Below are 24,221 nucleotides of genomic sequence, written 5' to 3' on the forward strand. Positions count from 1 at the left end.
TCTTCCCTTTTGAATAATGATATGGTCAAAAATTAGTCAGATGGATCACCTTGTCTTTGCCTGAAAACTCTTCATGTTTCCAAGCAAAGAGGAGCATGCTGTTAGCACCTAATTTATTACCATAGTTAATTTTTATCACCTTCTACTATGTAAATATTTTTAGGGGTTTAATCTACAGTTTTTATCTTTGTTTCACCTTTTTTATAGGGTTAAAAAAATTAAAAATAATTTAAAAGGTCAATTATTATTATTAATATTTTTTTATCATTAATTTTTTTTTAAAAACCCAAAATATTTAAATAAAAAAAATTCTTTTTAAAAAAAATAAAATTCGGGTGGAAATATAAAAAAAGGGAAAGGGGAAGATGGAATTAAAAAATAAAACTAAAGGGGGTGGGAATTAAAAGGAAAGTGGAAACTAAAAAATAAAAAGTAAAGATACGTGGGAATTAAAGAAAAAAAATAAAAAAGTGGAAATTAAAAAGAAAAGTAAAGGAAGATGAAAATTAAAAATTAAAAGTAAAGGAAGGTGGGGAATGAAAACAAAAAGAGAAAGAAAATGGGAATTTAAAAAAAAACTAAAAACATTCCGAAAATTTCTCTATAAATAGAAGAGAAAAGTGTGAGAAAAAATGGAGAAGAAAAGGAGAGGAAAGAGTGGAGGAATTTTTTTTTCTTCTCCTAAGATCTAAATCTAGTAGCAAAAGACAAAAGAATAACATCAATTTCTTCTTCTAAAAAACATTCCGGCAACTTTACCCATTCTTCTCCACCTCAAAACAACTCTTCTTTTTTACATAAAACAACCCATCTAATATCTTCAACTATCGCCCAACTCAGTCGATTTTAATCCTTCGAGGTTGTTGATTCTAGTTCGAGTTTTCAGGTCTATAACTCGACTGAAGATCACTGTGTGTGGAGTTTCCCTTTCTCTGTAATCGTTTGCAATTTCGAGCAATAAAGGTTCATTTCTATATTCTTATTCTCCTAACTATTTGATTCTATTAAAGTTATATGGAAGATTTATTTCGTTGGAGTGACCCCAATTTTGAGACAATAAGTGTAACAACCTAGCCGGTAGTTTTGAATATTATAGTCACGTTTCCCAATTTACTGCTTATTTTATGCTCAAACTGTTGTTATGTAACATGTCGGGGTAGTTGGATTAGTGCTGGGGATGTTTCGCAATGAATTGTGACACTTAGTCCCAAGGTTGGAAACTTAAGTTAAAAGAGTTGACCAGATATTGACTTATGCGTAAACGACTCCGCAATGAAATTTGGATGGTTTCGATAGTTCCGTATGGTTATTTTGGACTTAGGAGTATGTCTAAATATTTATTTAGAAGTCCGTAGTTGATTTTGGCTTGGAATGACGAAAGTTGAAAATTTTGAAGTTTGGAAAGCTGAGAAGTTTGACCGAGGGTTGACTTTATGGTTATCAGGCTCGGATTTTAGTTCCGAAAATTGAAATAGGTCTGTTGTGTCATTTATTACTTGTGTACAAAATTTGAGGTCAATCGGAATTGATTTGATAGGTTTCGGCATCGATTGTAGAAGTTAAAATTTCTTAGTTCTCATTAAGCTTGAATTGGGGTGTGATTCATATTTTTGATATTGTTTAATGTGATTTGGGACCTCAAGTAAGCTCGTATCATGTTTTAGGATGTGTTGGCATAATTGGTTAAGGTCCCGGGAGCCTCGAGTGGATTCTGGATGGTTAACGGATTGGAATTTTGACTTAGAAATCTGATAATCTGCTGAGTCTTGTTTCCTTCTTCGCATTCGCGAGGGAGGTATCACGTTCGCGGAGGGCATCTGCAGGCAGGTAAGGATTTGTTCTTCACGTTCACGAAGAGGGCAAAATGTTCCCAAAGATTTGGGTGAGTTGTGCATCGCGAACGCGAGAGGGCAGCTGCGTTCGTAAAGAAGAAATGCAGCCTGGGATGGGACTCATGCGATTGGTCTACACATTCGTGTGAATGGCTTCACGATCTCGAAGCTTGGGAATGTTTTTTGTCATCGCGTTCGTGAGTGGATCCTTGCGTTCATGAAGAGGAAATTTTGGACAATAGCATTTTGTGCTTCGCGAACACGAGGCACCTTCCGCGTTCGCGAAGGGTAATTTCCTGAGCAACAGAACTTAAGTTTTGAAAATGAGACGAAGTCTCATTTTTCCACTTTTGGGATTTTGAGCTAGGTGTGAGGCAATTTCTCGGGAGATTTTCAAGTAATACATTGGGGTAAGAATTTCTAACTCGATTTCGGTTAAATTACACGAATCCATTATTGTTTTTATAATTAAATTAGTGAATTGAGTTGAAAATGGTAGAAATTTTCTAGACTTTAAATTAAGGATTTGGAGGTCGAGTTGATGTCGGAATTTGATAAATTTGGTATGATTGGACTCGTGGTTGAACGGGCCTTTATATTTTATAGCTTTTGTCGGGTTCTATGACGTGGCCCCCATATTGATATTTGAGTTAACTTTTTAGATTTTAATTTGAAAACTTAGCATTTTCATATGGAATTGATTCCTATAGCTTATATTGATTGTATCGAATTGTTTGTGGCTAGATTTGAGGCGTCTGGAGGCCGAATCCTGAGGAAAATATTTATTTGAGAAGATAATTTGCATGGTTTGAGGTAAGTAACACTTTTAAACTTGGTTTTGAGGGTATGCATCCCTGAATTACGTGTTATATGATTGATATAGAGGTGACACACATGCTAGGTGATGGGCGTGTGGGCATGCACCATAGAAATTGTGACTTAATTGATTCTGTGGAGTTGTGAAGTCAAATAATTTTGTTATTTTCCATATATTCTCCACTTTGTTTGAGAAATTGAGCTAAGACTCATATTAAAATCATGCTGAGGTTATATGCCGGTATTATTGGGACCCACAGAGGTCATGTTGCTGTTGAATTATTTGCTTAATTTGAAATTATGTACTCAGTGACATTCATCATTTGCATATCATATCTCAACTTCTGTTTCCATTCATTGATATATCATACCATCATGTTGGGATGATATTTATGACATTGTGAGCCCGATAAACTGGAGATATTGATGACTGAGTGAGGCCGAGAGCCTAGATGTGAGGATAATTATGAGATCAGGATGCACGCCACAACATATTTTATTGATTCATGCCATGATTGGCTTATTATAGCGCTTGGGCTTGATCTGCCCCTCCAGAGTCTGCACACCCACAGTGAGCGCAGGTGTGCGAGTGCCGAGCGATTGGGAGGATTGAATGACTCTGAGGAATGAGTGACTGTGAGGATTGAGTGATTGTGAGGTTTGAGTGGCTGGGAGGATTAAATGCATTGATACTCTGAGAGCATACATATGATTTTTTTCACTATGTGGCATTACAATTGGCATGCATAGTTGACATGTAGAGGTAGAGATGTATCATCCCTCATTTCAGCCACACTTGGGATATTTTACATGTATTGACCTTGAATGTTGAACTTGAAAGCATGTCTACATTTCTGTACGGTTATTTTTTATATTTGGATTATATCTGTTGAGCTTGTCACTTCTTTCAGCTCAAAGGTTAGTCATATTACTTATTGAGTACATTGGGTCGATTGTATTCATACTACACTCTACACTTCGTGTGCAGATCTAGGTACTTTCGAATACGGCTACTGCTAGATCTCCGGAGTTTTATCTGTTGGAGACTATTAAGGTCGCTGCCTTGGCGTCCCCAAACCTTGACTCTCTTTCCTTTCAGCTATTTGTATTGTTCTAAATTTCTAGACAATATTTTTATCAGTTAGACTATATTGTCATTTAGATGCTTATGTACTCAGTGACACTCGAGTTTTGGGAATGTATTATATTGAGTCACGATATTTTTTGTCAGTATTTATGAGATTTCACTCTTAAGTTTAAATTTATTATGTTTCCAAACATAAAAATACGTGGTTTATTGTGGTTTCCGGCTTGCCTAGTATTACAATAGGCTCTATCAGGACATGTGAGATTTTGGTCGTGACAAGTTGGTATTAGAACCTAGGTTACATAGGTCTCACGAGTCATGAGCAGGATTAGTAGAGTCTTATGGATCGGTACGAAGACGTCTGTACTTATCTTCGAGATGCTGCCAAAACCTTAGGAAAATTTCACTTTCTTGTATTCTGGTCATGCGAATTTCTTGATTTCGGGAAATAAACTTCTGTTATTCTATTCTCTCACAGATGGTGAGGATGCATGCTACCAGATCAGTGGACAGACACCAATTCCACCAGCTAGAGCCACGAGAGTTCAGGGTCACGGTAGAGGCCTAGGTGCAACTCGTACAACATCTAGAGCAGCACATGTAGACCCACCAGTTACTCCAGCTTAGGAGCGGATTCCAGATATAGTTGAACTGGTGGGACCAGCTCAGGCACCAGTTGTGCCTATTATGATTCCAGGCCTTTAGGAGGCTTTGACCCAGATATTGATTGTTTGCACTGGCTTTGCTCAGGCGGTTTTAGCTCAGGATGCACCAACCACTTATCAGGCTGAGGAAGGTACTCATACCCCAGTCGCCCGTACTCCAGAGCAGGTGGTGCAGGGACTTCATATACTGGGGGTACTACCATCCTAGTCAGTTGTAGTTACTCATACCCAGGTGGGTCCTGTTATGAGTGATGAGGAGAAGAAGAGACTAGAGAGATTTGGGAGGCTCCAGCTTCCATCATTCAGTGGGGGTGATTCAGAGGATACTCAGGATTTCTTGGATAGATGCCAGCAGATTATTCGAGTGTCGGGTATTCTGGAGACTAGTTGGGTTTTATTTACTACTTTTCTATTGATGGGGGCAGCCTTCAGATGGTGGGAGACCTATAAGAGAAGCAGGCCAATCGGTGCTGCACCACTTTCATGGAATGAATTCTCCATTCTCTTCTTGGAGAAGTTTGTGCCACAACCCCGCAGGGAGGAACTACGTAAACAGTTTGAGTAGCTATGTCAGAAGGGCATATGTGTGACCCAGTATGAGATGAAGTTTTAAGAGTTGTCTTGCCACGTAGTTTGGTTGGTTCCCACAGACAGGGAGAGGATTAAGAGGTTCATTGATGGCCTCAACTATCAGTTGCGTTTTGTTTTGACCGGAGAACATAGCAGGTGCTAAGTTTGATGAGGTGGCTGATATTGCTCGGTGGCTAGAGTTGGTCCGTAGTCAGGAGCGTGAGGAGAGGGAGGCCAAGAGGCCTTGTGTTTCAGGCGGATCCAGCGGTGTTCCTTCTGGGGGACAACCCTACCACAACATGAGTCGTCCTTATACGCCCGCTCAGATGGCTCATCCAGTTCATCATGGCGCATTAGCTAGGCATGGTTCATATGGTGCTCGATCGGGTCAGTGCACTCCCAGCTCAGAGTTTATCTTGTGCTCCATCAGCTTAGGGTTCATCGGTACCAAGTTCTTCTAGCAGTTATTCTGGTTCTCGGGGCTTGACTCAATCCCCACCACCACTGGGGAGTTGCTTTGAGTGCGGGGAGTTTGGACATATGTGGAGACAGTGTCCCCATCGTTTGGGATGTTTAGCTCAACAGAGAGGTCGGGCTATGACCTCCGCATCAGTTACTTAACCATCCGCTCAGCCAGCTCGAGCTGGGGCTCAGGCAACCAGAGGGTGCCCTAGAGAGGGAGGCCGATCAGGTGAAGGTAAGGTTCGATGTTATGTTATTCCTGTCAGGCTAGAGACCGTTTCTTCAGATGCAGTGATTACAAGTATTGTTTCAGTGTGCCACAGAGATGCTTCCACATTATTTGACCCTGGTTCCACTTACTGGTATGTATCATCATAGTTTTCTCGTTATCTGGATATGTCCCGTGAGCCCTTACTTTCACCTGTTCATGTACCTATGTCGGTGGGTGATACTGTTATTGTGGACCGCGTGTATCGGTCATGTGTAGTGACTATTGGGGGATTGGAGACTAGAGTTGATCTCTTATTACTTAGTATGGTTGATTTCGACATGATTTTGGGAATGGATTGGTTGTCTCCATGTCATGCTATTCTGGATTGTCATGCTTAGACAATGACGTTGACGATGCGGGGGTTGCCATGGATCGAGTGGAGAGGTTCTCCAGATTATGTTCCCAGTAGGGTAATTTCATATTTGAAGGCCCAACGGATGGTTGGGAAGGGTTGTCTGTGATATTTGGCCTTTGTGAGAGATGTTGGTAATGATACTCCTACTATTGATTCTGTTCCGGTAGTGCGAGACTTTCCGAATGTGTTTCCTGCTGACCTGTCGGGTATGCCACCCGACAGGGATATTGATTTTGGTATTGACTTAGTGTCAGGCACTCAACCCATTTCTATTCCTCCGTATCGTATGGCACCAGCTGAGTTGAAGGAATTGAAAGAGCAACTTCAGAAGCTTCTTGATAAGGAGTTTATTAAGCTCAGTGTGTCGCCTTGAGGTGCACCAGTTCTGTTTATGAAAAAGAAGGATGGTACTATGCAGATGTGCATTGACTACAGACATTTGAACAAAGTTACAATCAAGAACAAGTATCCTTTGCCGCGTATTGATGATTTATTTGACCAGCTTCAGGGAGCTAGAGTGTTCTCTAAGATTGATTTGAGGTCTGAGTATCACCAGTTCAAGATTCGGGACTCGGATATTCCGAAGGCAGCATTCGGGACATGTTATGGTCACTATGAGTTCCTTGTGATATCTTTTGGACTGACCAACGCCCCAGCAACATTCATGCACTTGATGAACAGTGTATTCCAGTCGTATATTGATTCGTTTGTCGTAGTATTTATTGATGATATCCTGGTGTACTCACATAGCTAGGAAGAGCATGCACAACATTTTAGGATTGTACTACAGAGGCTGAAGGAGAAGAAATTGTATGCCAAATTCTCCAAGTGTGAGTTCTGGCTTAGTTCAGTGGCATTCTTGGGGCACGTAGTATCCAGCGAGGGGGATTAGTGTGGATCAGAGGAAGATAGAGGCAGTTCAAAGTTGGCCTAGACCATCTTTAGCTACTGAGATTCGGAGTTTTCTCGGCTTGCCGGATATTATCGTCGCTTCGTGGAGGGTTTCTCGTCCGTTGCGGCGCTTTTGACCAAATTAACCCAGAAGGGTGCTCCATTCAGGTGGTCGGATGAGTATGAGGAGAGCTTTCAAAGCTCAAGACTGCCTTGACCACAACTCTAGTTCTAGTTTTGCCTTCAGCGTTAGGTTTTTATATAGTGTATTGTGATGCTTCTCGGATTGGTATTGGGTGTGTCTTGATGAAGGAGGGTAGAGTGATTGCTTATTCTTCACGCTAGTTGAAGCCCCATGAGAAGAACTACCATGTTCATGATTTAGAATTGGCAGCCATCGTTTACGCATTGAAGATTTGGAGGCGCTATCTCTATGGTGTGTCTTGTGAGGTGTTTACGGATCATCAGAACCTTCAGAACTTGTTCAAACAAAAGGATCTAAATTTGAGGCAGTGGAGATGGTTGGAACTGCTAAAATACTATGATATTACTATTTTGTATCATCCCAAAAAAGTCAATGTCATGTCCGATGCCTTGAGTAAGAAGGCAGTGAGTATGAGTAACCTTGCTTTTATTCCTGTTGGTGAGAGACCGCTTGCATCAGATGTTCGGGCCTTGGCCAATCAGTTTGTGAGATTAGATATTTCGGAGCCCAGTCGGGTTCTAGCTTGTATGGTTTCTCGGTCTTCCTTATATGATCACATCAGAAAGCGTCAGTATGATGATTCCTATTTGTTCGTCCTTAAGGACACAGTTCAGCACGGTGATGCAAAGGATGTTACTATTGGAGATGATGAGGTGTTGAGGATGTAGGGCCGGATTTGTGTACCCAATGTAGATGGGCTACGTGAGTTGTTTCTTGAGGAGGCTCACAGTTCGCGGTATTTCATTCATCCGGGTGCCGCAAAGACGTATCAGGACTTGAGGCAACACTATTTGTAGAGGATGATGAAGAAGGATATAGTGGGGTTTGTAGCTCGTTACCTAAATTGCCAGCAGGTGAAGTATAAGCATCAGAGGTCGGGCGTATTATTTCAGAGGCTTGAGATTTTGGAGTGGAAATGGGAGCATATCACCATGGACTTCGTAGTTAGGCTCCCACAGACTTCGAGGAAGTTTGATGCTATTTGGGTGATTGTGGATCGGTTGGCCAAGTCCGTGCATTTTATTCCAGTCGGGACTACTTATTCTTCGGATCGGTTGGCGGAGATCTATATCCGCGATATTGTTCGCCTTCATTGTGCGCCAGTGTCTATCATGGGGAAGCGATAACTATTATTGATTAGGTTATTTTTATGGACCCACAAAATTTTAGAAGATTCGGGACTGGTCACTCTAATTCATGCATTTGGTGTGGACTATAGCACACAAAAATCTGGGAATCTTCCTGAATTACCATTTTATAGCCCTAAATCGCCAAAAGAAAAATGAGGAACGGTCATGGAGAAGCGATAACTATTGTTCATTAGGTCTTATTTGAAGGACCGCAAAGTTTTAGGAAATTCGGGGCCGGTTGTCCTAAGTCATGTAGATGACGTAAAGTATAGAACACGAAAATCTGAGAATCGTCCTGAATTCAAGTTTTATGCCCCTAAAACGCCAAAAAATGAGGAACGGTTATGGCGAAGCGATGGTTATTATTCATTAGGTCATTTTTTATAGGCCCGCAAAATTTTAGGAGATTCGAGGTCTGTAACCCGAATTCATGTAGATGGTTGGGGATATAGCACGGAAAAATCTAGGAATCGTTCTGAATTCTTATTTTATGACCCTAAAATGCCAAAAATGGGGAACAGTCATGGCAGAATGATGACTATTTTTCATTGCGTCGTGTTTTATGGGCCTTCAAAATTTTAGGATATTCGGGTCGGTCGCCCACATACATGTAGATGACGTGGACTATAGCACACAAAAATCTAGAAATTGTCCTGAATTCCTATTTTATGGCCCTAAAATGCTAAAAATGAGGAACATACATGGAGAAGTAATGACTATTATTCATTAGGTTATTTTTATGGGCCCAAATAATTTTAGGAGATTCGGGGCCGGTCGCCCAAATTCATGCAGATGGCATTGACTATAGTACACAATAATCTGGGAATCGTCCTGAATTTTATTTTATGGCCCTAAAACGCTAAAAAAACATGAGCAATCGTGGCATAGCGATGACTATTATTCATCAGGTCAATTTTTATGGGCATGCAAAATTTTAGGATATTCGGGACCGATCACCCAAATTCATGCATATGGCGTGGACTATAGTACACGAGAATCTAAGAATCCTCCTGAATTCTTTTTTTGGCCCTGAAACGCCAAACAATAAAAGCGGTCATGACGAAGCGATGACTATTGTTCATTAGGTCATTTTTCTAGGCTCGCAAAATTTTAAGAGATTCGGGGCCAATCGCCCAAATTCATGCAGATGGCGTAGCACACAAAATCTAGGAATTGTCCTAAATTCCTATTTTATGGTCCTAAAATGCTAAAAATTGAGTAACGGTCATGTCAAAGCAATGATTATTTATTATTTATTTTTTATATGTCCGAAAATTTTAGGAGATTCACGGCAAGCCGCATGAATTCATATGGATGGCGTGGACTATAAGACATAAAAATTTGGGAATCATCTTGAATTCTTATTTTATGGCCCTAAAATGACAAAAAATGAAGAACGATCATGGCAAAGCGATGACTATTGTTCATTAGGTTATTTTTTATGGGCACGCAAAATTATAGAAGATTCAAGGCCGATCGCCCGAGTTCATGCAGAGGGCGTGGACTAGCACATGAAAAACTGGAAATCGTCCTGAATTACAGTTTTATGGCCCTATAATATCAAAAAATGATGAGTTTTCATGGCAAAATGATGAGTATAGTTCATTAGGTCATTTTATGGGCCCGCAATATTTTATGGCCCTAAAATGTCAAAAAATGAGTAACGGTCATGGCAAAGCGATGACTATTATTCATTAGATCATTTTTTATAGGCCCGTAAAATTTAGGAGATTCGGCATCGGTCACGCGATACATGTAGATGGCATGGAATATAGCACACACAATTCTGGGAATCATCCCGAATTCCTATTTTATAGTGCTAAAAAACAAAAAATAAGGAATGGTTATGCGAAGCAATGACTATTGTTCGTAAAGTCGTTTTTGATAAACACGTAAAATTTTAGGATATTCGAGGTCGGCCGCCTGAATTCATGCAAATGACATGACTATAGCACACAAAAATCTAGGAATCATCCTGAATTCCTATTTTATAGCTTTAAAATGCCAAAACAAAATGGAATAGTCATGCTGAAGTGATGACAATTGTTCATTAAGTCATTTTTTATGGGCCCATAAAAATATAGGAGATTTGAAACCGGTGACCCGAATTCATACAGATGGCGAGGACTATAACACACGAAAATTTGGCAATCGTCATGAATTCCTATTTTATGGCCCTAAAATGCCAAAAAACGAGGAACGATCAAGTGACTATTGTTCATTAAGTCATTTTTTCGAGCCCCCAATATTTTAGGAGATTCAGGGTCGATCACCCGAATTCATGCAGATAGCGTGGACTATAGCAAACGAAAATTTAAGAATCGTCTTGAATTCCTGTTTTATGGCCCTAAAATGCCAAAACATGAGGAACGGTCATGGCGAAGCGATGACTATTATTTGTTACGTCTTTTTTATTAGCTCGCAAAATTTTAGGAAATTCGGGGCCGGTCGCCCGAATTCATGCAAATGGTGTGGACTATAGCACAGAAAATCTAGGAATCGTCCTAAATTTATGTTGTATAGCCCTAAAATGCCAAAACGTGAGGAACGGTCATGGCGAAATAATGATTATTGTTTGTTAGGTCGTTTTTGATCGGCCCGTAAGATTTTATGAGATTCGGGGTCGGTCTTCCGAATTCATGCAACTGGCGTGGACTATAGCAAAAGAAAATCTTATAATCGTTCTCAATTCCTGTTTTATGGTCCTAAAACGTCAAAACATAAGGAACGATCATGGCTAATCGGTGACATTGTTTATTAGGTCATTTTTGTGGCCCCGTAAAATTTGAGGAAATTCGGCCCGAATTCATGCAAGTGGTGTGGACTATCTTACACGAAAAATGTGGGAATCGTCTTGAATTCGTGTATTATGCAACAACAACAAAAATTAAAAAATGAAATAGTCATGGCGAAACGATGACTATTGTTTATTAGGACATTTTTATAGGCCCGCAAAATTATAGGAGATTCGGGTCTGGTTGTCCAAATTCATGCAGATTGTGTGGACTGTAGCACAAGAAAATTTGGGAATCGTCGTGAATTCCTGTTTTATGGCCCTATAATGCTAAACAACGGGAACGGTCATGGCGAAGCATGACTATTGTTCATTAGATCGTTTTTGATAGGCCCACAAAATTTTAGAAGATTCGGGGCTGGTCACCCGAATTCATGCAGATTGCGTGGACTATAGCACACCAAAATCTGAGAATCGTCCTAAATTCGTGTAAAAATACCAAAAGAATAAGGAACGGTCATGGAAAAGCGTTGACTATTGTTCATTAGATCGTTTTTGATAGGCTCGCAAAATTTTAGAAGTGCCGGGATTGTGTGGACTATAACACACAAAAATCCGGGGATCATCCTGAATTCCTGCTTCATGGCCCAGAAATACCAAAAAACGAGGAACGATCATGGCGAAGCGATGACTTAAGTTATTTTTGTGGGCCCACAAAATTTTAGAAGATTCAGGATCGATCGCCCGAATTCATGCAAGTATACACATATTATTAGGACTTTAGTAAAAATTGTGGCGTATCTTTAGAATAACCTATTCACAAACCCTGGCGAACCACCAAAATTTGCCAAAAAATTGAGCCAGGGGGAGTAACAAAAGTCATAAGAAACTAAAGATCCTAAACTAGAAGGAACAAATTTCTTGTCAAGAACCAACAGGTAATGCAATTTTGTTACCACTCATTTCAGCAAGCTCAATTAATTAAACAATATCTTATATAGCAATACTCCTTAAAACATAATTATCTTTAAAAGCCAAAAGGCTAATCCATAGTAACAAACTCCAACGGCCTTAGGTCAGGACTTTGCGGCCATAGTAACAAAATGTGTTATCAATGCATACTCGAATTCCAATTCTGCATATCCTATGGCAATCTGATGCAAGAACACACTGCTCTCCCATCACAACATCTGAAGATTCAAAAATATATTTAAAAATAATATAAATAAATAATATATATATATATATATATATATATATATATATATATATATATATATATATATATATATATATAATGTGTGTGTGTAAAATTTGATATTTATTGTATGATTGAGGTGGACCTAGAGTTAGTACGTGCAAAGGGAATTATCAACGAAATTTACCAATCACCAAAATACCCTAATGCAAGTATTAGAGGCTGCTTTCACGGCTCAAACACAAGACCGATAGGTTAGGGAGAAACAATTTTACCGTTATTCTATGTTTTTCCTTAGTGTTTTGTAAGTTGGATACTTTCAAATTACAACTTTATTAAACCTTTTTCGAATATTATGAGTTACTGAGTTAAAAGAGAGAGAGACTAACCATTTGAAAAGACCAATGAGGTGAATAGGAAGAACATAATCATCGAAACCTTATCCATGTTGTATAAAAGAAAAGTGGTCTTTTTCTTTTACTTTTGAGTGCTTCGTGCTGTACAACGACGACGACAACAACAACAACCCAGTATAATAGTGTGTACGCAGACCTTACCCCTACCCTGGGGTAGAGAGGCTGTTTCCAATAGAAACTCGGCATCCTTCCCTCCAAGAACTCTCCACCTTGCTCTTAGGGTGACTCGAACTCACAACCTCTTGGTTGGAAGTGAAGGGTGCTTACCATCAGAGCAACCCACCTTGTCCAAGTGCTTCGTACTGTAACAATATATAATACCTAGTTCATTAATAACTTACTAATTTTGCTGGTGAACAGCCTCTATTTGCAATTATGAACTTTGATTACGATCTTGAATTTTGAATAGCGGAACAAAGAAAATCTTTTGTTTATGGAAGGTTAATGAATGAAAAATGTCTCGTCTATATAATTAACCTACCTTATATAGAGATATATATGTACTGGATCTTCTTATGAATCTCCCATAATGCAGTTCATATTTATCGAGATTTGCTATATTCACAATTTCACATTTATGTATTTTGAGACGAGTGGGTTGCTCTAGTGGCAAGCACCCTCCACTTCCAACCAAGAGGTTGTGAGTTCGAGTCACTCCAAGATCAAGGTGTGGAGTTCTTGGAAGGAGGGAGCCGAGAGTCTATCGGAAACAGCCTCTCTACCCCAGGGTAGGGGTAAGGTCTGCCTACACACTATCCTCCCCAGACCCCACTAGTGAGATTATACTGGGTTGTTGTTGTTGTTGTATTTTGATATGGAAAAATACAAGAAGTTTAGTCAAACAGGTGCATAAGTGTAACAACTTGTTTACACCAAATCGATATATGAAAGACACGTGTATTGCATATACTCTTTAAATATATATATTCTTAATTAGTTTGTAATGCGAGCAGAGGCGGATGTAGCCTTTCAGTGCCGAGTTCATCTAAACCCAATACTTTTGGTGCGATACATAAATTAATGTGTACAAGCTTAAAATTACAACAAATAGTATATATGAACTCATATAACTTAAATTTTGGATCCGTCTCTGAATGCTAAGTATTTTCCTTTTTTTGTCCTACTTTTTTGTATATTCATTTTATTCATCTACTTTATAGGATTTCATGCAATTTTGTTAACTTTTTTGAAATATGGATATAATAATAATATTCTAGCTTTCTAGGGAACAATGCAATATTTACGACCTCCTCTTAAAGGAGTTAATTTCTCACTAGAGAAAATCATATGCCTTTGTAAATGTATGTCCCAGTTATTAGCCTTTTTGAGACTTCAAAAGTAAATGCATCGTTTTTATAGGCAACCTCAGCAGTTGGAAGAACTTATCCCCCTTGCTCGGTCTCCCTTGCACTAAGCTCAAGTCTTCTAGTAAACCGACGACTAGAGTTTGGCCGTCCTGAGTTATAAACACTACTAACCTCAGTTCAATGCCTAATTTCTTCCATAGCACTCTCTATTAGAGGGCCGACTGTTGTCTTGATCGGGCGTAATGCTCCCCCTTCGTCATAAGAATTTCGAAGTGAAAAAGCCCATCAACTAGTTCAAAAGTCTACTACTAACCTTTAGCATACACACAAATATTTAGTCCTCTTAGCATACTAATAATATTTAGTTGTCTTTTGTTTTAAGATGACATATGACAACTTATTTCTCCCTTTATTTGAAAAACACATTAAGTCATTTCTCATTTGATGTCAAGTTTGGCGATGAATGTCATTCATATTGCTCCATTTAAGCTCTGTCTCAAGCCAGTATTATAAAAACTTAGTTTCTCTAACACTAATTTTCTACAATTTTTTACTAGCGCTAAAAAATTAGGACGTAAAGTAATCATATTAACGTGACTAAAACTTAATCGCAACTAACGGGTGAAATTCAAAAATAGTCAGATTTACAAGTGGTAGTTGAAAAATAGGTACAGTTTCAAAAGTAATCAAAATTTAGCCACTTTTCATATAAAGATAAATCTGAATGAAAACGTTGTTCAAAATCCGGAAAATATTCCAGCATAATATACTGGAGTTCAAATGTTTTACATATGAGCTTCCAGCATAATATACTGGAGTTATAGTATATTATACAGGAACTCCAGTATATTATTTACTCCAGCATCATATACTGGAGTTCCAGTATAATATACTGGTCCAACATAATATGCTGGAAGTTCATACACAGGTGTTCCAATCTCTGGTATATTATGCTGGAACTTTTCGTGTGCTGGAGTTTCAGTATATTATGCTGGAACTTTCCGTATTGCAACAAAATAATGGCTATTTTTCAATGTCTTTACAAACGCTGGTTACTTTTCAATTACCAGTCCGAAGACTGGCTAGCCCGTACTATTTTCACGCAACTAACTGGCATTGCCTATATTAACAGCTTGTTTGGATGGTTGTTACATGTCGTTTCATAATAATGCATCGTATTGTATTGTATTGTTTGATGAATACAATATTTGAATAGATTGTATCGTTTGTCATCATTTCATGATGTCACGCACTAACAATATGAAGAATAAACTTGCAACATTATTTAAAAAAATAGAATAAGAAGTAGAATCATTATATAACAAAGTAAGATAAAGAATAAAATATGATTATTTAATAATAAAGAAGGGCAAGATGAGAGAAAAAGCGATGCCAACACACCAAATCAATTGTTACATAAAGTGAACTTTTCGTCGTTATATAACAATAAATTTAACGATACGATACAATAAAATTTAAGTACCTATCAAACAAATATCATATTTAAAGTAAAAATACGATACAATACAATAGGTAACAACCATCCAAACAAAGCTGTAAAAAGTATTTTTGTCCAATGGTTAAAGATTTGGTCATCAACCATATCGTTCTTGACATTCTAACATTTCCTACTAAGTATGCCCTTCTGAACAGGGAAAAAGGAAAGCGACAGCTGAAAGTCAACGTACTACACTCTCAAAACTGTACAATTGAGTACTTCAAGATGTACCACGATTCATCGACTTGGCTGAATGCTCTTCAAGTTAATTCTCCGAATAATCACCAGCATCTCAAAGAAGACCCAGCATCTCACCTTGTAAAGGTAATATTGAGCTCCAGAAAACCTAAATAATCAGTCATTGAGCTTTTCATCCAAGATTTACAAGGGTGTCCGACGACTTTCTGCAAGGAAAATGGCTGGCTGGTTCAAATCTGAGATAAAAGGAAACACAAGATGAGAAACACTATCAAAACTTAGAACGTGTGAATAAATAACTGAGTATGAAAGTTGACGCCCACCGTTAGAATTAAAGAGGAGCACCCAAACTGCTCCGCACTGTCCTTTGGATTCTTTTTCTAGTCAACAAAAGTTTTAGTTGATTTTGCCTCCTTCAAACATCATGGCGGATGGAGTATTGTGGTCCATCACTCCATCTTTTCTGTTTTGTCCGAGTGCATCCAAACGTTCAATACCAATAGATGATACCAAGTCTCGCACATTCAAAGTATTAGTAGGTTATACAAAAACTAATTTAAGAGACAGTGACTAGATAGACGTGTGGTTCTTACAGATATAATGATGTTGTTATTAAATAGCCACATTTTCAGTTCGAGGTTCGGAGCAGTATGAAAATAGTTTGAGACTATTTCTTGTCAATTTTTATAAATGTTAACTTTTTCCCTCTGATTAAAGCAAACCCCACATTTAACAGGGCAAAACTGCCACAACTTTGTGAGTAGCAATGTTAACTTGACCTGAAAGTGCAAAGAATTATGGTTTTATGAAAATCTAACAAAGGCATATAAAAGGGCTCAACTGGTGTAAGCAAAGGGAGGACAGCTAACCTGAACTAAAACTACAGGTTGCTTCAACATCCGCTAACGGAAAAGTCTTGGCACTGATTTTTTTGGAATCTTGCCTTCATGTTTTAGCCTTCTATATGCTTCTCTAACGTGACACGGCCTGATTGGCCCTGTATCTTTTCTCTCTGCCATCACCATTCTAGCTGCAAAATGAATTATAATATGACTGAGTATCAAATTGATTACTTGGGGACTATGTTGCGCGGACTCTCCAAAACAGCTGCCGCACCCGTGTCGGATCCTCCAAAATAAACTATTTTTGGAGGATCCGACACGCACCCATCGATATTTTTGGAGAGTCCGAGCAACATAGCTTGGGAAAAAATTAATACAGCATAGGCCCTTCAACTTTTCTTCACCGAGGACATTTCCACCTTAAAACACTAAAGATTGTCACCAGCAGCCCTTCAGTTAACTAAAGTCTCACATAGTAAAAGCACTATTCAGGAATTAGCAACTTTTCACTGCATAATTACAGTGGAAATTGGTTAACCACAGCTCACTTAGGTTTACAAAAGACATTCCGTCTATCAATCTTTTGACGAAGGGAGAGGAGAAGCAGGGCAAAGAGTGAGATTGAGCTTTTACAGGTAGAAGGTAGCAGAGAACACTAGCAACAAAGGGGTGGCAATGCTTTTGGGTCAACAGGCATGCAGAAAAGTCATTTTATTTATCTTGCCTTAAAGCCCTTCTCATTCGCTGATTGCAGGTGTTTCCAGATCTATCAGGGCTTTTCTAGAAAAAAATAAAACCATATATGTAATGCAAGGAAAAATTAAGAATTTCATTCATAACGATTTCTTAACAATTAATATATCTTTTTGCCAATTATATTTATTATTTTGCACCGCTTTGTTCAAGATAGAACTTATTGGCAATCAGGCGCACGCCTTAGTGCCTTGCCTACACTGAAGCGCAGCCTAAGACCTAAGTGATTTTTTTGAGTTTCAGGGCTTAAGCGCGCCTCGAATGAGCCTTTGACAACAGTGGTTTAATTAGCACAGGACTCTTCCATGCAATGTGTGAATCCCTAAGACATTTTATGCCACTCTTTAGTACTTTATAGGGGTAAGTTTCCAAATAAATTTTAACCACCAACACGCTTAGTCATGGACAGTATATGACAATATGGGCTCTAAGGCTTTGAATCATGATTGTCGCAAATTGATCAGACACCAATGGCAGTTTGGCCAAATATTTGAAGCTGTGCACTAGGCTCAAAGAAAAGAAACTAAATAAAGTTTAGGGGAGAAAATAAAATCATGCCAGAAACAACACCCCTTGTTGTTTCCAAATCATGAAACATTTTGCTTCAGTAAGCATCTTATAAAAAGTTATAGATGTCTATGGACCTGTTTCAATTAGCTCACCAACAAACATTTTCGCTATCCCAGAAACCACAATTGTCATAGGAATAGATATCTTGGCACTTCCGGTGATGCTCGTCAGCAACTGCATTGACAACACAGAAGAAGATTCACGAGAGAGTACGTAAGAACATCAAATTATCCAACTGGAAAAGCAAACATCTCACGCCCTGAGGCTTCAACAAGTTCCTCATGTTTCCCAATAATATTCACAGAGATTTGGTTTCATTCTCAATTTTCTGAGAATCACGTCTGTAATGAAAGACGAAACACTTTGCTTCAATGGGCTAAATGTTAGGGATTGGTCAAATATCTGGTAATGAGGCCATCTCAACTCAAACAAATGATACCAAATCATGCTAGGAAAAGTATAAGATTAGACAAGTAAGCATCTCAATGGGCCACAAGACCATAGAGAACAAAGATATTCTCTCCAACATATATCTTTAACAATTTGTCATTTTGACATTATATTCTTACGGAAAGACAACACTTAATGCTTAAACGGGCTAAATGTTAGGGGAAAATATCAGATAAAAGGCCCTCTGAACTCACACAAATCAGACACAAACTAGCATGAGACTGCATGTGAGACAATTTCCAAATTAAAGTCTTCTCATAGAGAGTTGGAGACGGAGGGAGAAAATTACTATATTAGGAACTATGCAAGTCGAAGAGATGAAATATTTTGCGAGTATCAGAGATGAATATAAAGAAAATGGAAGTGGTTTATTGGTTATGAGGGCTCCGTGGAAGGACTGGACAATACTGATTATGAAGTCACATTAGATAGAAAAATTAAGTTCTGCCCATTTTCTCAGTGTATTCCTTTTTGTCTAACTCCATTCCCCAGCCCAAGCAAACATAAGGCAACACATACATGAATAAGGCCACAAACACACACGCACAAGCTAAGGGAGAGGAGAGAACCACTCTCAAGACATCATCTGTTGTACTTTGTGTACAATAATATAGAACATATTCAGGCTTTGAAATTGAGGAAAATAAAAGATGGTAAAGGGGTAGAATGGCAAAACATACCCGCTTCATGTTCGATTTCTGAAATCCAGATCTCCGAAAAGATTCATATCTACTCATTTGCTCCTCCGTAAATTGGGATAATATGGACCTGAAAGAGAAATGATTAAAAAAAAATGTGGTCTCCTTTTTTGCTTTCACTGATTTGAAAGGAACGGAAAATAGATAACAAAGTTTGACAACAAAAAGCCACGTACAAGTTTTCCGAAGCCAATATCCACCTCCTTTCTTCTACCTTACCTTATCCAAAAAAAATATCTACCTTCTTTCTTGAAGTGTCATAGTGACATTATTATTACCAGGTCGAAAACTGCTGAATATAGGAGAGAAAAATTATCTTAAATGGAGCTTACATAACAAGGAGGTTTAGAAGAAAAACTTTAACATAACAGGTATATATAAAGCTGCGATGTACTATTCCCATTAGTTACTTTCCCATTTTGCCCTCACTTAACAATGCTCATACAAGAAAGACTTAGAGACTTGCTGGGAGAAAAGTATTTTTTTTTGGTAGTAGGAGGCACCTCATAAAGTTTTACATAGAGCTACTCTTTTTTTTCCTTTTGGGGGATAAATTTTTGCATAGAGCTAATTTGAAAATGTGAATTTAATATTTAACACCTACTAATATTTTCTATTGGTATTTAACTGTATTATATCAAGCAAGATGCATCTTATAGTCTTATCTGTTCACAGATCTCAATAGAAGCATCAACCTTCTGGATATAGATACATAGTTTTTGAGAATTTTCATAGAGCAGATATCCTGTGGGTACGCAACATACTGAAGAGAGTTAAATTAATAGTTTGAGTAACAAATAAACAAGGAAGGGGAGAAAGACGAGAGGGAAGGAAACAAATGATATGAAAAGGAGCTTTTCTTGTATGCAAAGCGACTATTAGGCAGCTCCAACCAGCCACAGAAGCTATCACGGAACAAGATAATACCATACAATCCTGACAATTCTCTATGACTGAAATCCTTAAAAACAAAAAAGAATCAAGAAATTTGATAACATAAATTGACAAACTTACTGCATCTTAGACATTTTGTCAGGATCACTACTTGCTGAGAATTTTCCTAACTGCACATCCATGTTTTCTTCCTCTTCCTCCTCATCTTCCTCTTTGGGCTTGCTAATTGGACCAGCAGTACCAACAGAGACTGATGCAGCTCTAGATGCTGAAGGGTTGTCACGAGAACCGGTATTAGCATCATCACCTCCATGAACATGAACATCAACTGCAGCTTGGTCTTGGCCTTCATTCTCGTCAATGCCAACAGGGGATTCAGGGAGTGAGTCATCCTGCCCCTCAAAAGCAGCTTCAAAAGGATCCTTAGATCGCTTCATGGAATTCACTGCACCAGAATGTGAGATTCAGGTGAAGTGTACACCACACTAATCATTCATCCATTTTGATTGAGATAAACCAACTTCCAACCATGAACACTGGTGTATTATGTTAGAAACCTTTTTTGGGGCAAGCATGGTAAAAAGATAAGAACTAGTTTGATTTGGACCTCATATGATATAGAGTTCTGCGAAACTCTCAAACCAGGTTGATTGATAAATTAATGGCATTGAACTCTTGCAGCTCTGATATTCTCAAGTCACATGATCAATTGCAAGCAAGAAAAAAGATTAAAGCATTCAAAAGGAAGGTAAACAAAAGGATGAAGCAACAATGTTAAAGGAACTATGTTGCACTTTGGATTAGAAGCGACACCATCCATTTATATTTCTAGATGAAGAAAAAAATGAATGAGACTAGAAAATAAAAGCAGGTAGTCTACTAATCATGAAAAAAAACAAGAAACGCTGCACTATAGCAAGCGAGACCAAAAAGGTAAAGTAGTTGCACACTTTATTTTCAAGTAGTTGCCCACTTGCCCTGTTAGTTTTTGATTATATAATTGTAGTTGTTTCCTTGAAAGAAAATTTGAAAAATAGAGTAAGATGCAAAACCTAGCACATAGTATAAAGAGATTAGAGAGGAATGCTATCATTCTTTACTTTTCTTTCCTTTGATTATTCACACTTTATCTTTTACCCTTTGTAAGCATCTCCTTTTAGTTCTAGAGTGTCTTGAGATATCATCATGGTTATTTTTTTGATCGGTAAAGAGTTACTTTGTATTAATAAATAAAACCAGCAAAAAGCATAAGATGATGCCGGGAATGTTACAAACAAAAGGAATATATTACAGGTTGTGTAATGTGCTAATGAAGTCAATCAAGGCATCGGGGACAGAGACATTTACGACAGCCATGTTACACCAAACTTAAGCAAAAAGAAAACATTTGTGTTTGATATACACTACCAGTCCACCATACCGCAGCTAGTATAGATATCATCATGATTCTAAAAATAACATTTTATACTATTCACCAAATTTCATCTACTTAATCATATAAATTTAGGCTTTTGGCCGACTCTCGTTGGCGCATATGTTGAAAACTCCATAGGGTATGGCCCTACCGCTTTACCCTCCTCCCAACTTAAGAATAAGATTATGTATATGAGCAACACGGGAATTAACTATTTAAAGACGAAAATTTCCTTTTAAAGTAAGTAATTCATGTACAGTCAAACCTCTCTATAACAGTCTCGTTTGTTCCAGATATTTTTGGATGTTATAGCGAATTGTTGTTATAGAAAATATATATATTATAACAGAACATGAAATTTGGTTCCGGAAAAACTTGGCTTTTATAGTGAAGTGTTGTTATATAAAGATATTGTTATAGAGAGGTCTGACTGTATAACAATTCCTTCACTAAGCATTACATAACTATCCCTTCATCACTAATCACCGCAAAAATAATCATTGCATTATAATCACCGCATAACTAGCAAATGAATCCAACTTGTTTGGGATTGAGACATAATTGTTGTTGTTGTTATTGTTATATAAGTGAATTACACAACTCCTTAGTTGATTAGGGTAGTTTGGCACCTCCAAATTCCCTGTAAGACATTTGCATACATCATTCAAGAATATTGCAACACAGAATCTTAGCATGTCTGAACAGAGTGTTACGTGTAGATACAAAGAAATCCTCCTTTTTTTTTCGATAACTAAGAAATCCCCGAGGTTTAGTGGTGCTTTGTTTGAAAAACAGTGGATAATCCCCCCCCCCCCCCCCTTATCCTTCTCTACTTAAAGGACATGCTTTTGTCTGCAGGAGAGTCAAACTTGTGATGTGCGCCTAACCCACACATCACGGCTGAGTAAATCCTATAGGTCACAATTCACAAAGGGAAAGAATTGCATCTCATTTCAATCATAAGAGTCACACTAACAATTCAAGCAGACATATACTAATCAAGAATGTGGTAGAGAAATGCATTCACCATTCAATTAATCCTACTATAATATTACATGCACACAAACTAATCAAGAATGAGTATAAATCTTCTAAATATATAAATAGAAAGGAAAATCAAAACCTTTGAAAGCAAAGGGACCCAAAATATCGTAATTCTGAACCCTCGCAAAGATGATTCGGAATGGCGCGCCGTGTCGGCGAGTATATGAGATGGGTTCCGCTGTTTTGAAGAAATTGAACGGGCTTTGGGTTCGTGGGTTTGAATTCGGGTCAGCTCATGGGTCGTGGTCTTTAGTTTGGGAAGTGCACAAAATCGCCATTTTAAGATCTCTATTTAAAGTTGGAAAAAAAGTCAGATTTATAAATTAAAATAATTTTGATTGGTGAAATTTATAAATTTTTTAAAGTATAACCGTCTCAAAATTAATTGTACACCGCCAAATATGAAGTTTGAATGTAGTTCAATAGATTGGGGTAGAGTTTAACATTTTAAGTATACACAAATGTCTGAAAAAGAATAAAAAGTTTGAGTTTTGTCAAAATTAATTATATTTTAAATACTTTTTAAAAATTAAAGTTGTCTTAAATGAGATCGCTCAAAGCGGTTACCAGATGTTGTAGAGATTAAAAAACTACAAGAATAAGTTACAAATAGACATTACTTACCAATAACTAGCCATTAAGTCATGCTACTAAAAATAACCATTAAGTCATGCTACTAAAAATAACCATATAAAAATTACCAATGATATATAACATTTAAAAAATTAATGCAAAAGGAATTTTTTCAATGGATATAGTCGGAATCCGTTGAAAACACATATATGAGGTAGTATACAAAATTTGAGAAAAATTAGAGGTGACTTAGATTTGCTTGAAGTCAACATTTATTACGAATGACACAAAACATTCAAAAAAATTTAGGCAAAATAAAAATTAATGAGTATGGTTAAAATTAATTGAAAACAAATAAATGAGGTAAAAAATAAAATTTGAAAAAAATTAGATGTAATTTAGACTATTCCGGAGTCAAAATTCGTTATGAATGATATAAAATAGTCAAAAGATCTAGGCAAAAAGATTTTTTTTTCAAAAGGTATTTTAAATTCATTGAAAACACATAAATGAGGTAAAAAAAAATAAAATTTGAGGAAAACTGGAGATGATTCAGATTGGAGTCAAAATTCATTACGGAGGATATCAAATATTCAAAAAACTAAGACAAAAAAGATTTTTTTTTCGATGAGTATGATTAGAATTTAATTAAAACACATAGATGAGATAATATACAAAATTTTAGGAAAATTAAAAATCATTTAGACTAGTTTTGAATCAAAATTCATAACGAATAATATAAAACATTCAAAAACCAAGGCAATTTTTTTTTTTTGGGTATGACTGAAATTCGTTGAAACATATTGATGAGACAATATACAAAATTTGAGAAAGATTAGAGGGTTTGAAGTCAAAATTTGTAGTTGAAATCGAATTTAAAAATTTATGCGATATCTTATGTATATATGGATATATATGAGATACACAAGGGATAGATTGATACACATGGGATACACATCTCCTGTATACATGAATATCTTTGGTTTAAATAAATCAGCAAAATAATAGTAAGAGAATGTAAACAAATATTGTCAAGCAAATTAAACATTTACGTACAATGGAGTTTCACTACAAATGGAGTCCTCACAAGGTAGGGGTAAGGTTGCGTACACACTACCCTCCCCAGACCCCACGGTGTGGGATAATACTGGGTATGCTTGTTACTTGTTGTTGGAGTTGCACTAGAGTACCGTAGAACACCCCTGCAATACTGTGTTTCTTAATTTATCACGAAACGAAAAAACTAAAAAGGAAGAAACTTACAAAATCAAATAACTGTAACTTTTCTAATTAGTACAACTAGTGCTAGAACCCGCACAATACGCGGATAATTTGACGAAATATTAAT

At 37.4% G+C, this 24,221-nt stretch overlaps 1 protein-coding gene and 1 long non-coding RNA gene across 6 annotated transcripts; one reads left to right on the forward strand and one right to left on the reverse strand.

Annotated features, from left to right (window-relative positions):
- The first annotated feature begins 657 nt into the window (after window positions 1–657).
- On the forward strand, window positions 658–3,852 carry LOC117278673 (uncharacterized). Its single transcript, XR_004509025.2, has 3 exons — window positions 658–963; window positions 2,577–2,645; window positions 3,637–3,852. It is a non-coding gene; the product is annotated as an uncharacterized lncRNA (long non-coding RNA).
- Window positions 3,853–15,413: 11,561 nt separating this feature from the next.
- LOC104104010 (transcription initiation factor TFIID subunit 11-like) lies at window positions 15,414–22,573 on the reverse strand. Of its 5 annotated transcripts, none has more exons than XR_011411476.1 (7): window positions 22,380–22,571; window positions 19,963–20,287; window positions 18,931–19,018; window positions 17,875–17,974; window positions 16,505–16,665; window positions 15,959–16,098; window positions 15,414–15,871 (listed from the first exon to the last, which is right to left on the reverse strand). XR_011411476.1 is itself a non-coding variant. In XM_070187255.1 (6 exons), the coding sequence occupies exons 2-5, from the start codon at window positions 20,277–20,279 to the stop codon at window positions 16,538–16,540; spliced, it is 633 nt and encodes a 210-aa protein (XP_070043356.1). In that variant the 5' UTR covers window positions 20,280–20,287; window positions 22,380–22,571; the 3' UTR covers window positions 15,414–15,871; window positions 16,505–16,537. The 5 variants fall into 5 exon arrangements, 1 of the variants encoding a protein (XP_070043356.1); XR_011411475.1 differs by having other exon boundaries at window positions 15,959–16,414; XR_011411477.1 differs by having other exon boundaries at window positions 15,959–16,665; window positions 17,893–17,974; window positions 22,380–22,573.
- Between the last annotated feature and the right edge of the window lie 1,648 nt (window positions 22,574–24,221).

This window comes from Nicotiana tomentosiformis, chromosome 10 (genome assembly GCF_000390325.3).
Source record: "Nicotiana tomentosiformis chromosome 10, ASM39032v3, whole genome shotgun sequence".
NCBI classification, from domain to species: domain Eukaryota; kingdom Viridiplantae; phylum Streptophyta; class Magnoliopsida; order Solanales; family Solanaceae; genus Nicotiana; species Nicotiana tomentosiformis.

Coding starts and splice junctions, on each gene's coding strand:
- LOC104104010 (XM_070187255.1), bottom strand. CDS start 20,279: ATGAAGCGATCTAAGGATCCTTTTGAAGCTGCTTTTGAGGGGCAGGAT. Junction 17,975..18,930: donor AGAAATCGAACATGAAGCGG/GTATGTTTTGCC, acceptor TTGTCAATGCAG/TTGCTGACGAGCATCACCGG. Junction 16,666..17,874: donor TGGTGAGCTAATTGAAACAG/GTCCATAGACAT, acceptor TTCATTTTGCAG/CTAGAATGGTGATGGCAGAG.